General features: G+C 36.4%; 2 protein-coding genes across 6 annotated transcripts in view; one reads left to right on the top strand and one right to left on the bottom strand.

The window, feature by feature from the left end:
- Positions 1-1250: 1250 nt before the first annotated feature.
- LOC125227978 (GTP-binding nuclear protein Ran) lies at positions 1251-6284 on the bottom strand. Its single transcript, XM_048132412.1, has 3 exons — positions 6127-6284; positions 5296-5747; positions 1251-1944 (listed from the first exon to the last, which is right to left on the bottom strand). The coding sequence occupies exons 2-3, from the start codon at positions 5719-5721 to the stop codon at positions 1729-1731; spliced, it is 642 nt and encodes a 213-aa protein (XP_047988369.1). The 5' UTR covers positions 5722-5747; positions 6127-6284; the 3' UTR covers positions 1251-1728.
- Positions 6285-8202: 1918 nt separating this feature from the next.
- LOC125228401 (syntaxin-1A) overlaps positions 8203-15273 on the top strand; it is a 129014-nt gene continuing 121943 nt past the window's right edge. The window contains exon 1 of one of the 5 annotated variants that reach the window (XM_048132962.1): positions 8203-8417. In XM_048132962.1, the coding sequence (XP_047988919.1) occupies positions 8385-8417 (33 nt within the window). In that variant the 5' untranslated portion in view covers positions 8203-8384. The remainder of the gene's footprint in view (positions 8418-15273) is intronic. The other 4 variants (XM_048132963.1, XM_048132961.1, XM_048132965.1 and 1 more) reach the window with 4 other exon arrangements.

Below are 15273 nucleotides of genomic sequence, written 5' to 3'. Positions count from 1 at the left end.
GATGAGACATCTTACTCTAATAAAGAACAAAAATATAAATGTAAAATATGAAAATGCTACATCTAAGCCAGCGTTCCCACTTAAACATCGCGTGTCTCGGGGCGCGCAACGGACGTCCGCGCCACGCCACCTGAGTGTAATTCAAAAAACGTCTCCTCAGTACATTTTGTATAGGAAGGACGTAAGACGCGCCGCCAAGCGGAACGGCGCGCGCCACGCCACCTGGGGCGCGTCTTACGTCCTTCCTATACAAAATGTACTGAGGAGACGTTTTTTGAATTACACTCAGGTGGCGTGGCGCGGACGTCCGTTGCGCGCCCCGAGACACGCGACGCTCTGATGTGGCCGGTCCCTTAGAGATAGCCAAAGAGCAAAGAACATTTTAAGCTATAAAAACAAATTATGGGACGCGGCTGATAAGTGTGCAGTCTTAAAACATCCATCGCCAGATGATGTACGAACGCTCAAGGCCACGTATCCACGGCTTATGTCCGATAGTTTGCACAATTCAATGTATACATATTCATTATCTAGATCGCGGCAGTGGACGCGTCCCGTAATTTGTTCCTAGCTGGTTCCTAGCTTCAATCACTGTAGCTATGTCGTCTCCAGAAACGTTCCAAACCAAACCACATGAAATTGTCACTCGTTTTAGACCTTGTGTTTGGCGCAGTTCAGAATTACATAGGATCTGCATAATTGCATATGCATAAACGGAACAACACTTTGATAGAGATGAGGCTGATTAATCGATTTTTTGTTTTACAAATTATATTACCTACTGGTCACATATGGCACGCAGATTCAGTGGACATATATGAATCATTAGTCCGTTTTCACATTATCCGATCAGATATCGGATGGCAAGATAATGTATGGGATATCGGTCAGACATCGATCGGATAATGTGAAAACGCACTTAGTGTAAATACATAGATCTATTTCAATTACTTATTTGAAATTACCCGTCAGTATCTTTGATAGGTGAGTGGGTTTGATAGTACCTTTCAAACCTATGGAGATTAGAAATAATTCTCCCTGTTTCAACCAATATTTAAATCTTCGTCAAAGAATGACTAATACAACTATAAATAAATACTTGCAGGCAATGTGCTTGAGCAGCAAACGGTCAGTAGTGTACACGTGCGTGCCGGTTCACCCCATCCTTTAAAATACACATATGTGTATTTGTTTGTGAGTGTACCTTCAGGTAGTTAGGATTTTTAAAATGTAACAATAAAAGAAAAAAATAAGTTTCATTTTTAAAAGTTTATTCTCAAAAATTCTCCACAATTACAGTGAAATATTGTCAATCCTCAAAGTCATCAAAAGCATCCAAGATTTTAAGATTAGTAAAGGATCCTGATCAGTCCAAGATACTAACCAATACAATAATTTAAGATATCAAATATTTCACATGCATTTAACGGCCTGCAACATACTTATGGCATGTACTTAGTGAAACTTACACATTAAGATTTAAAGTGGTTTACTGTTACAATAAAGATCACAAAGAAGAAAAATACATATGGTACAATTAATTAAGGTTAATTTGTTTAAATTAACACAATAAAAGCACTGTGTATTTAGATTAGCCATTTTAAATCAGCAGAAAACTAATGGAATGAAATTTTTTTGACAAAATATTGTCCTTGAAAGAGTCCGGCTTGTTCATCCAGTCACTTTATTTAGAGGGCACTGGGCATTTCATTTAACAATCTTCTATATTTACAAATCTTCATCTTCATCCGGCAGGGCAGTGTCTTGAGCCTCTTTGAGATCCTTTTCGATCTGGTTCTGCCATTGTGGGTCCATGGTGACTTCTGGGGGCACGAGCGCAGGCATGGCCACAAATTCTAGGTTACCGTCACCAATCAGTTTGCGTGCCAGCCAAAGGAAGGGCTTCTCGAAGTTGTAGTTTGACTTGGCTGAGATGTCATAATACTGGAATGAAAATATTTTTTTAGAAATCAATATAGCTTGGTCAACGAACGATTCTAGATGGAATGGCCGAAAGCAGAAAGTTTCACTACGGGATGTTGTTAGGGGTAGTCAGGAGACATACATACTAAAAGTCCTCGGACTTTGGACGTGAGCTCGAAGAGGGGGGGTTTAAAAAAGGTCCCATTTTTTGGTTTTTTGCTCATATTTCAAAAACTATGCGTGATACGAAATTTTGGTTTACTACACTTTGAAAGCTTATAAAATTCTCTATAACTTTGATCTAGAAACTTTTTTGCTATTCTCAACCATTATCTAGGTATGAGATCCTAAAAACTGTTAATTTTTTAAAAATCGTTTTCCTCCCCACTTTTTGCTTCATACATTGCTCCATATCTTGAAAAATATTTATCTTAGACAAAAGTTTTCTTACAAAATCTTGTAGATCATTCAAATACCTTTCATAATATGTGTACATATGCGTCTGGGTCATGTACCGTTGAATAATTATACGACTTTAAAACGAAATGAAACAACAAATGTATGTGATAAACGTGTAAAATATGTATTTCATGAACATGATTGTATTATGATGCTGTATAAATGCATTCACACAACAGGTAACAATACAATTAGCTGTACATAAAGGCCTTGTCATACCCACATCTACCACTACTACAATCTGTAGTGCACCGGCAAAATATTAACTTCAGTATTTCTTCCGGAGCAGCTGGTACTTTGGTTCGTACAGGAATCAGTAAGTTGCTTTCGTTCCGCGACCATCCCCATTCATCATCCTCCTTGCGTTATCCCGGCTTTTGCCATGGCTCATGGGAGCCTGGGGTCCACTTTGACAACTAATCCCAAGATTTGGCGTAGGCACTAGTTTTACGAAAGCGACTGCCATCTGACTTTCCAACCCGAAGGGTAACTAGGACATTGGAATTAGTCCGGTTTCCTCACGATGTTTTCCTTCACCGAAAAGCGACTGGCAAATATCAAATGACATTTCGCACATTAGTTCAGAAAAAAGTCATTGGTACGAGCCGGGTTCGAACCCGCAACCTCCGGATCGAAAGTCAACGACACCCCCAGGATAGAGGAAGACACTGATGATAACGGCGGGGAGGATATTGTGTAAGATACAGTTGTCACATCTGATCCAGATGACATGGAAGAAACAGTTTCAATTTGTTTGATTTATTTGGGACAACAAACACAGTAACACACAAGGTTAGAGAATTGCAGTGTTGACAGTAGTAAGGTGTGAGACCGACAGCATTTCAAACAAACAAAGAAGACCGATTAGTATCATCCCGCCCAAAGAGGCAGCGAGTAAATTAAAACACGTGTAAGTTATATCCATACCAAGGATACTGAGGCAAGTGCAAACTCATGATTTTACAGAGGAGAGCTGTTCAAAGGTACAAAGTAACATAACTAACATATTTGTTCACGTAATAACATAAAAAATCGGATTTGTTTTAACGAAATCAATGAGGTTATTTCTGCATTAATGAGAATTTCAAATTTATAACAGTTTATGATCTAAGAGTACTTGATCCAGTATACGAGTATTTTAGCGCACTTGGTCCAGTATTCGTCAAGTAAAAACCTTTTTTTTTACGTTAAAATTTGATTTAAAGTAGAATAGTAGTAGAAAACTTTTAAGAGTTAGGACATAATTGTAACTTAAGCTGTTATTTGCAGTTTTTACCTCCGAAACTAAGTTAGTTAGTTGTATTAGTATTCCACACTTTTTGTACCTCCCTCGCTAATATACCAATGACTTTTTTCTGAACTTATGTGCGAAATGTCATTTGATATTTGCCAGTCGCTTTTCGGTGAAGGAAAACATCGTGAGGAAACTGGACTAATTCCAATAAGTCCTAGTTACCCTTCGGGTTGGAAAGTAAGAAGGCAGTCGCTTTCGTAAAACTAGTGCCTACGCCAAATCTTGGGATTAGTTGTCAAAGTGGACCCCAGACTCCCATGAGCCGTGGCAAATGCCGGGATAACGCAAGGAGGATGATGAATGGGGATGGCACGGAACGAAAGCAACTTACTGATTCCTATGCTAACCAAAGTACCAGCTGCTCCGGAAGAAATACTGAAGACAATATTTTGCCGGTGCACCACAGATTGTAGTAGTGGTAGATGTGGGTGTGAGAAGGCCTTTATGTACAGCTAATTGTATTGTTACCTGTTGTGTGAATGCATTTATACAGCATCATAATACAATCATGTTCATGAAATACATATTTTACACGTTTATCATTATCACATACATTTGTTGTTTCATTTCGTTTTAAAGTCGTATAATTATTCAACGGTACATGACCCAGAAGCATATGTACACCGCAAAAAGCAAGCATGTGTAAAGGTATTTGAATGATCTACAAGATTTTGTAAGAAAACTTTTGTCTAAGATAAATATTTTTCAAGATATGGAGCAATGTATGAAGCAAAAAGTGGGGGGGAAAACGATTTTTAAAAAATTAACAGTTTTTAGGAGCTCATACCTAGATAATGGTTGAGAATAGCAAAAAAGTTTCTAGATCAAAGTTATAGAGAATTTTATAAGCTTTCAAGGTGTAGTAAACCAAAATTTCGTATCACGCATAGTTTTTGAAATATGAGCAAAAAACCAAAAAATGGGACCTTTTTTCAACCCCCCCTCTTCGAGCTCACGTCCAAAGTCCGAGGACTTTTAGTATGTATGTCTCCTGACTACCCCTAACAACATCCCGTAGTGAAACTTTCTGCTTTCGGCCATTCCACCTAGACCCCCCTTTTGAGCATTCATTGACTGATCTAATAAATATATCTTATGAATGATGAACAATTGACTAAACATCTGGTGAAAATACTGTGTACAAAGTATAACCTCTTTTAAGGTGCTGTATAATACTTGCTGTATTCAGGTGTGCTAAGTATTTGTATTTTAGGTTATTAACTATTTTATGCTAATAATAATTGTTTTATCCTAAAACTATATGTAAAAAACAACACAACTTTGGCAATACCAATCAAACTATAGCAATCCCAATCGGTAGCATCGCTCAAGAGGAATTTGCATAAGTTATGGCTATCCAATGACTTGTATACTACACTATATTTAAATATAAGGTATATATATTTATGTATTTGTATATATTGGTTATAATAGGCTGCAGGTTCTAATTATTACTGGGGTAATAACGCTCAAAGGTTGACTGGAAGAGATCCCTTATCACCACCATAACTATACTGTATTTCTATGTCCTAACTTGTCTTATGTACAATAAAGTGTTTACATACATACATACATACTATAATGTAAAATTCTAAAGTAAAAAAACACATTAAGCTTACCTGAAGATTCTTTTTCCTGTGGAACACAATAGTTTTCGCTTTGACCTTCCTGTCTTTAATATCAACTTTGTTTCCACATAAAACAATGGGGATGCCTTCACATACCCGCACCAAGTCTCTGTGCCAGTTGGGGACGTTTTTGTAAGTGACGCGAGACGTTACGTCGAACATAATTATGGCGCATTGTCCTTGAATGTAGTAACCATCTCGAAGACCTCCGAACTTCTCTTGACCTGCTGTATCCCATACATTGAATCTAATAGGGCCGCGGTTCGTGTGGAAAACAAGAGGGTGCACTTCAACTCCAAGCGTTGCGACGTATCGCTTCTCGAACTCTCCAGTCAAATGTCGTTTGACGAACGTCGTTTTGCCAGTGCCGCCGTCGCCAACCAGCACGCATTTGAATGTGGGCATATCATCAGCCATTTTGATTAATTTATTAGTTCCTAGTCCTGAAAACAGTAAAAACTTTGCATGAGTTGGATAAGAAGCATTATAGGTACGATGACTACACAATGGCCAGCCAAGCTTGCACCACTATTTATTTACTGTTTCGTTATTGAACAATCGATATTAAAATAATTTTAATTAGCTTATAGTTATGGCATATGTTTCAATTAGAACTTATTACACGTTAGTCTTCTAAATTTAAAATTGTTCCAAGTTTTCCATCAAATGGCGCTCAACTATCCGCACAGGAATTTAGCCTAATGGTACCGAACACTTGAACAAATTACACATAAACTACATTTCATGAGCCATAAATAAATATCAGGATAAAAAGTTTAGCACTGACTGATTATAAATAAGCAAAATAAAAACACAATTTACCAAGATTGTCTAAGAAAACTGCGATTTAACTAAACACTGGCAAAAGTCGTTACGGCTCACAATGGCGTCACTGAACTAGACGGAAGAATACTTTGACACCGACGGGCGCAATGACAATTGTAGTCATATACATACCCAAATAAATTGTACAACTCAGGAAATGTACCATTGAATGCTAATAAAATAATTTTGGCTTAAATTTTAAATCAAAACTTATTTAATGAATGCCTTTAATGAATTAAATAATAATGGTATTTATTACTGAAATACAAACAAAAAATTAAGAAGTTTTGTGTTTGATACATCCTTTCCGTTCTGTGACGTCAGAAATAGCGCCATCGTCATGTCAACGGTCCAATTCCAACTTATGGAATACTATATTTATTTTAAATATTGTAAAATATAAATAAAAAGGACGGAAACAGGAAAATCATATAAAAATTACAATTATTTTGTTACACAATACACACAGAAGCTATGTAATAATGAGGAATAATCAAAAAAAAAAATGACTGTTATGTTTATTGCCATATGCCAAATACAGTTGTCTCTTTTAGGCTTCCCACAGACAGTCTTAAAAATTCATAATCTTAAAAAAAACTTGTATGCAATCTGACAGTTCAAACTGACACTGACAAGACACTGACAGATTTGAACTGTCAGATTGCATACAAGTTTTTTTTAAGATTATGAATTTTTAAGACTGTCTGTGGGAAGCCTTATTCTCCACATTTTATTTTAGATTAATGAATTTTATTATAGTGATAAACAAAATCTTTATTATAGTTGAGTATGAGTTTTAACAATAATTGACCATAAAAAAAAGTTACAAGAAATATGTATTTTGCCTTTCTGACCTGTATGCCTCTCTCTCTAATGGCCGCTGTACACATATGGCCAACGGTTCCACACACGGAAGTATAACGTTCCGCCAACCCCCTTGGCCAAGCGTGTAGAGGGCTACTTGGCCGTAAGTTGGCAGTTGGCGCTTGCGCTGGCCGGCCAACCGATTGGTGTCGGTTTTTTGTCCACACATCAAAGGATCTTGGCGCCAATGGCCAACTGTGTTTACACGTTGGCGCTTCATTCAGTTTGTCGTCAGCCGTCAGAGAGAGAGAAAATAAAATAATCAGAGAAGAGAAAATAATAAGTTTATCTATGCCAATAATAGTGTTAATTTTAGGAAATAAAATAACCTTGCAAATGTTTAATGTATTGCCTAAAAAAGATAAATGTGCTTATCAAAATATTGTTAATATTTCAAATAATTTAAGTTTACTACGGGGTTAATATTTTTTCATCAAATTTTGCTGACAACGTTAATGACCTAGAATTTCCTTGCCTATGGCTTCCCACAGACAGTCTTAAAAATTCATAATCTTAAAAAAAATTTGTATGCAAATTGACACTGACAGATCTGTCAGTGTCTTGTCAGTGTCAGTTTGAACTGTCAGATTGCATACAAGTTTTTTTTAAGATTATGAATTTTTAAGACTGTCTGTGGGAAGCCTTTTTCATCCCACGTCCATCTTTCATGAAGAGCCAATGCCAAGTGATTGGTTCGCCAATGTGTAAACAGCGGCTCTTATCTTGGCCACCAAGGGTTGGTGGAACCGTTGGCCACATGTGTACAGCGGCCATAACAAAAAGCATTTGTAGCCTATGGACCGGAAGCAAAGATTTGACATCACATTGACATTGACAGATTGGTGACATTTGTGTGTGAAATGACATTGACATAAATTTGGCATGTTTAATTTGTGTTTAATTCCTAAAAAATACAATGATAAAAAATGTATGTTATTCTATTATTTATAAATACATTTATACCAAACCAAATAACTGTACAATATCCATTGCGATTGCTGGAGACAAAATCGGTTGAGCACATTGTGTTCACTGTGGGCCGTTTGTGTGTTGTGTGTACTATTAATGTTTACACATTAAGTTTTATTAATATGAAAGTATTGTTTACGAAAAATATTATTTATTGCATTGTTTAAAAAATGCAATAAAATTGCAGTCTCGGTGATTTTTTTCAGTCATATTTTGTGTATAATGTTGCTGTATGAAAAAATTAAGTTTCGTTTGGTTCTTGCGTGGTGGCGTATCGATTTTTGTTGAGTGAAGTCAGTGAAGTGATCGTAGTGTTCGTGTCCTTTATTCCTTTATTTTAGTGACGTTTTTAGAAAAATATCTGTGAATGGGATTGTGTAACAAGATAAAACGTTTATTTGGTGTGTGATTTTCCATTAAGGATGACGAAGGACAGGTTAGCGGCGCTTCAAGCGGTAAGTTTTTCGTTAGCCTAATATAACCAAAGGTCTTCCTCATTGGCCATGAATTCGCGAAAGAATAGCATTGACTATAGCGTTTATGATAGCGTTTTTGTGGGTCATAGTTTCCTATGCTGCATAACATTGATTGTAGGATGTTATCCTAAAAGATATCAAATTCTTATTGGATTCTTTATTGTATTCGCCCCACCCCTAAGATTTATAACACTGGTGATATTAGGGTGGAAAAATGTACATAAATATTTTAATTTCTTGGTCATTACTAAGGCAGTAATTATTGATTGGTCAAAATTTGCCATGAAGATGTTCAGGTTGGTATCCTTTGACAGGTTGTGAGAACTTAGAAACAGGCCCTAAATCTTCAACAAAGTTTTAATTCTGCTTGAAGAGACAAGTTTAGTGTCCAGGATTTAATCATATTTAAATTGTGGCTCTTGTCACTAGGTTTTCCTGTACTTTAATTAAAACTAGCAGTTAAGTTCATTACTCTGATTGGATATCATTTAATTGGATTAACACCCATGGTGCTAATTTTTGTTGTCATAGAAAACTTTATTTTGGGAGTTTCTGAATTTTTTTTACTTTGGGTTTATTAATTATCCTACCAAAATTGCCAGCATCTACAACTCTGGTGCTGATTGGTATTCATTACTTACTTGGAAATATTTGCTAAGTTTTAATCCTAGTTAGTGACATAACAAATAGTTTGATGCCTTTTGTTTTAATATTGACAGTAAATCAATCTACAAAATTACACACAGAAGATTGTGAAACTGTGATAAAAATCATCACTTTATCAGTAGTTATAAAATTCCTTCCATTTCATTAATCACAATTATTTTACATAATTGAATGATAAAATTGAGTAATTAAACTATACTCATCATTCTAAGCCGCAGTCCCAGGTTAGAATCCCGGTAAGGGCATTTTATTTGTGTGTTGAGCACAGATATTTGTTCCTGAGTCATGGATGTGTTCTATGTATGTAAGTATTTATATATTATATATATTGTTGTCTGAGCACCCACTACACAAGCCTTCTTGAGCTTACTGTGGGACTCAGTCAATCTGTGTAAGGATGTCCTATAATATTTATTTATTTATTCATTCATAATTTAAAAATTCTCAATTTAGAATATTTTTAAAATAAAAACCTATTTTTAACTACTTGCTCAATTCGAGTTGATATTGACATTGTTCTGATTGTGGGACATAGAAAACAACAGTTAGATTTTATACATTTGATCATAATTAAGCCAGTCTCAGAAAGAGTGACAATAGGTTTACTTTACCAACAGATATCTTAATAGAAAGGTGTCATATTTTTTTCTACTAATTAATAGACTCCGTGAGAGTCCACCCACTCTATAATGTATATTTTGGTATATTACAATACAATATATTTTGGTATGGTTCCCTTCTTATCTAACATGTCCTTATAAACAGTACCTACATCTTCTCATCTTCCGCTCTAGAATAGCAGCAGGATATATGTTTTGGTATTGTTGTGTGTTGTGTTCATTAAATTATGGTGATTATTCACACACAATTTTCCTCATACAAGTCCTTCCATTACCCTGTTTAAGAGCATTTACTGAATTTGGGCCCCCCAATTAGCATTGTTAACAAAAATTAACTCACTGTCAGGTTTGTGACGATAAATTAGGCATGAAATTTCTATAAAAATATTATTTTTGTGTTAATTACATAAACTTTAAGTGATAATCTACATTCAGAATGTGATAAAGGTAAATTTTTAGACAGATTTTATGCTTAATTGCCGTCACAAAACTGACAGTGAGTTAATTTTTGTTAACAACTTATGCTAATTGGGGTGTCCCAAATTCTGAAAACGCCCTTAAGACACATTTTTGGCGCAGTTCTTTCCGAATCTTAAACCATAATACGCCAAACCCTTTTACTCTAATATGTAAGTTAGCTGCAAAAATAAATCTTCTACAAATAATATACAATACAAAATTATCATTACATATCGTTGTGGCATTGTTGACTCAGTTATCAGTTTACGCGCCATCCGGCGGTTATCAGAGCCGAGTCATTACAAATTTGCATCATCGAAGGCATCATCATTAGATTCATTGTGTTTATTTTATATCTGGTGCGACCATGATTATCCCTTTGACGTGACAAGTCATTTTTACGTTTAGCAGCTGTCACGAAAAATGTTTGTAAACATATTCTGATATATTTAAACCTTCCCCTTGAATCACTTATCTATTAAGAAACCGCATTCAAATTCGTTACGTAATATATTTAAACATCTAAGGACAGACAGACAGCGGGAAGCGACTTTGATTTAATACTATAGTTGTGATGATGTAACATTTAAGTAATAAAATATGGTAGAAAAGCATTATTCTTCAATTATTATTTCAGTGTGTCTTGTGAATAAGGGCATAACTCAAAATGACTCGGTGAAAAATGGCATAAGAGGTGGGACTTGTGCCCTTTTTCACCAAGTCATTTTGTGTTATGCCCTTATTCACAGGACACACTGATTTAAGAGGATACGGTAGCGAAAATGCTAAAATGGAAAGGAGCCCCCCTTTCAACTTGGGAATTTTAGTTAAATATACAAGTGTTATTAACTAGATTTATCGAAAAAAAAATGTCCATTAAGAACAACTCAGTCAAAAGATATTAAAAAAAAAACTTTAAAATCGAGGTTCCGCTCTCGACTCTTTCCTCCTTCAAAACTTAATCAATCGGAACGAAATTTGAGAATCTGAATAACAATGAAATAAGCTATGTCGGACCGTTTAGATTTTTTGGTTAATTGTTACCAATCTTGAGTATCACACCTTTTTTTGCGCCACAATGAAAAAGGCCGTTTTTGGAAATTTTTGATTGGCTCTAGTCTTTAAAAAACAGAATATCAAAAAAATCAAAACGGTCCGACACAGATAAAAATAATAACAATCTGTGTTGAAAAAATCATTCCTCTATATTCAAAAACCAGGGAGGAAATAGTCGAGAGCGTTTGTATGGAGAATTGACCCCTACCGTATCGTCTTAAGCCTACCAAAACATGAATTGGAGGAACTGTCCTTGGATCATATCATATGAATCCTGATTCAATGGCCATGATCACATGTATAGTGAGGCAGAGACTTCTACCGAGTTCCGAAAACTGAGCATTGGAAGCCGGGCCGAGAGTATTCCTTCGTCGCTGTACTTGATACGCGTGACCAGCACGGGAAGCATGGTCGCGCGATAGACGATAAAATAGCAGGCCGTCCCTATCGCACTATTTGTAAGTGCGATAGGGACGGCCTGATATTTTATCGTCTATCGCGCGACCATGCTTCTCGTGCATGCCTGCTAGCCGATAGACTACATTTCTGCGACGCCAGACGCCGACAGAACTGAGTCTATCTCTGTCGCGTCAATACACAAGAGCGATAGAATAGATAGCTACGAAAAATATATTATCTGCGTTTGTGCATTAGGCTACGCACACAAGGCCTGTAGCTATGAGTACAATCGTTGACGCTCCATACCGTACTTAGGTATCTCTCTCCATTGCTCTTTCTTAGTGGTGCGAGTGCGACAGAGCCATCATGGCTACCTGGTCTGCTAGTACGAGTTCATTGAGTTCACCCCATACATCTTGCGCGACTTCAATTTATGCACTCACGCACGAGAATGCAACTCACGCTTGACTGTCTAGCACTAGTAGGTAGGTAGGTATATAAAATGACGTTGACAAAGCTGTGTACGCTGAAAAATCCGGTGACGTCATCGCGCTTTACCTTGTGAGGTCATCTCAACTAGATCCATGTTTTTGTCCTTGTCAGGCTTTTAATGTGCCTACTTAAAGTGAAATAAAGAGCATAGCTGTGTAGACAGGCTGTTACCGCTGTGTGGGAGAAAAGAAAAAGTTCTCGCCTTTTCCGAAAGTTACTTCACTAACATAAAGAACACGCTAATGTATTATTTTAGAACATGCTATTCCTATTTTGAGAAAAGGGAAGCATGATAATGGTAAGAGTAGAAGTGTACGGCACTTCGCTATTATTTATTTAGACTCTTAACCGAGTAAATGTTGTGCGTATCGCCACAGTATAAACCAGTAATAACTCTTCTTACAAACTTCACGCCGCGCGGTGTGTCGAAAAACTACCCTCGCATGCAGCGAAAACATGCGAAACTGGTAATTATTGGGCTGGACAGTCGGGGCCGCGTTTGCGCGCTGTTTTGATGTGTGTGTGAAAATGACGTCAGTGCCGAGGTCATTTCGTTACTGTAGTGTTTATGGATGTATGGAGAACAGTTCTAAAAATCCGGATATAACATTCTTCACAATTCCTAGACTTCCAGAAAAGTAAGTGGTTTTTATACTTACATTTTTGCAGCGTTAGGTAAAAGTGAGATATACATAGTGATGCATTAAAATCAATAAGGATTTACCTGTAACGACATTGATTACTTTGCAACCAAATACTTGTTTTTTATTTAGGTAGATGATGCGATCTATCTTATCTCGAAAGTTTGGTACCTACTTAAATATTGTGGAACCATCTATTCAGACATTTTATGTAAATACTATTTCGTCAGTATTTAAGAAAAAAACACGTACCTACTTACCGTGCGTACCTACTTGAATGGTACGTAGTAGAAAGTGCGTTTTTGTTTTAAATAATATCTAAGTATAACATATAAATTACCACATACGTAATGTGAAAAGCCGTCCCCGTGAATATCTCATTTTGCTCCCTCGTTACACAATCTAGTATTGCGCTTATGAGACTAAATCTTAATTTTGTTCAACCCTGCATGACCTTGCGCAGTAGAGACCGCCCGCATCTACCTGCCGGAGATTAACTACTGAATATTCCTTATACTGTGGTATCGCCGTAAAAAGTTCACCCTCTAATAATCAGCGCTTTCTCTTCGTTCAAGCGCTAATCTCTTTAGTTCAATAGGTCACTTTCTACCACTTATTAAACTACATAGTTAAATTAATTTTGACTTATCAGTCCTCTGGATGTAAAATTGAAATTGCTTACACATATGGAGCTAGAGTCTACATAACCAGTTTAGCGCTAGGTCGACGAAGCGCTAGAAAGACGAATCTCATGTTATCGGCTATGAAGTAGTCCTACAACCGTAGCTTTATTAGCGGTAATGATGACATAACTCCTCTTCGCCTTCTTAGCGTTGTTCCAGCATTTTGCCACGGCTCATGAGAACCTGAGTTCCGCTTCTACCAAGATCTTTGGTAAACCCACGGTAGTGATACCTAAATACCCCCACTGTAGTAATCTGAGCAGATTTTAAAATCACCTCTAATAATTCACTCGTGGTTGTAGTGACGAAAGTACATAACGTAACCGGCCTTAGTGGGCGCAATTGGACTACTCGCCACCTAATTAACTATGTAGGTACTTACAACTTGATTACGCGGAGGAGAGACCGTAGACTGCTGAAACTGAATTCCTTATAAGGTCTACATTTTACTTGAATTACATTTTACTTTGTAAATTGGTTGATTTATGCGCTCAACTAGTGGCTCGACGAAAGTAAATAAATCTAAATCTCGCGGAAAGCTTCGTAAGCTGAAAAATGGCATTATGGAGCTAACTTGGGCTAAGTACCATAGATAGACCCTGCGCTACAATCCTATTGTTGAGAGTAGGATACAATTGAAATTTCTCATTCTCTTGTCTTTATCCCATTTACGGTTTGCGCAGCGTGTCTTTTTCTTCCACTTCTTTGTCGTCCGTTATCTCATTTCTCATCATTCACAAATGTTCTCACACAGTCCATCCAACGTTTCCTGGTTTTATGGTTATGTCTCGTCATGTCTCATAAATTTCATCCCTCCGCAATCTCTACAATTTAAATTATATAGAACACATTTATAAATTTTATAATTTAATTCTTAGAGTAATAAGAATTACTTAGTAATAATGAATGTTTATGTTTCTGACGTGTAATGTATAAATATGCAATATCAATAAATATGAATATGAATATGAATACATGCCAGTAACACTATTAGACTTGGCTAATTGCCCTTAGTCTATCTATTTACCTAAAACTTAGTCATTCATAGCAAAGTGGACATATGAGTAAAGTAAGAATATGTATGAAGTAAGTTTCCTAAACGAGGTGGTGACGCACAGTAATGACCTTCCGTAATGTACTGCAATGCAACGTGTCCGAAAGAGGTTGAAATGTTTTACAAACTCGTTACGTATGACTATTGCAATTTGCTTATCTCGGAATGTTTTGAAACAAAATGTTTCTCGAGCAAAAATGTCAAATATTCCTGAGAATCCTGAGATGCTTGTCTTGTTGCTGTGGCTTCAACAGCAGTAACATTAAACAAACGATTTTTATCTATTTTTAACTAAGTTCTAGAACTTCTAACTTGCTTTTGGCTGTGTGAGTCAAAATAAATCTTGCTCTCCGAAATGAGAGCGTCGTCGTGCTTGTCACGATCCTGTGTAATCTCATAATCTGACAGCCAGTTATCAATTTTATTATTAACTTAATTTTCCCATTATTTAGAACGGGTAATGAAACGAGATTACTTACGTTATAAATTATAATGTTGGAGAATAACGTACCCCGCAGAGGTAGCGTAAATCAGTAATGTTAAATTTAACATTTTCCATTATTTATTCAGAGTACAAGCATATTACTAGCTTTCTTTGGAGCTAGATCGTTTCGCGTAAGATGACAAGGTATTGGGAAAGTCCCTGAAGAGATTCTCGTCTCTCGGAAAGCTAAAAGACATGAGAAACATAAAAAAATATGACAAGGAAAATGAGATCGGCGGTTTAATTATTCAAATATAATTTGCTATGTAAATATAGCAACT

The sequence above is a fragment of the Leguminivora glycinivorella genome, chromosome 7, assembly GCF_023078275.1.
Source record: "Leguminivora glycinivorella isolate SPB_JAAS2020 chromosome 7, LegGlyc_1.1, whole genome shotgun sequence".
Lineage (NCBI taxonomy): Eukaryota > Metazoa > Arthropoda > Insecta > Lepidoptera > Tortricidae > Leguminivora > Leguminivora glycinivorella.
The sequence above is the reverse complement of the archived record's forward strand: the minus strand, read 5'-3'. Positions and strand labels throughout refer to the sequence as shown.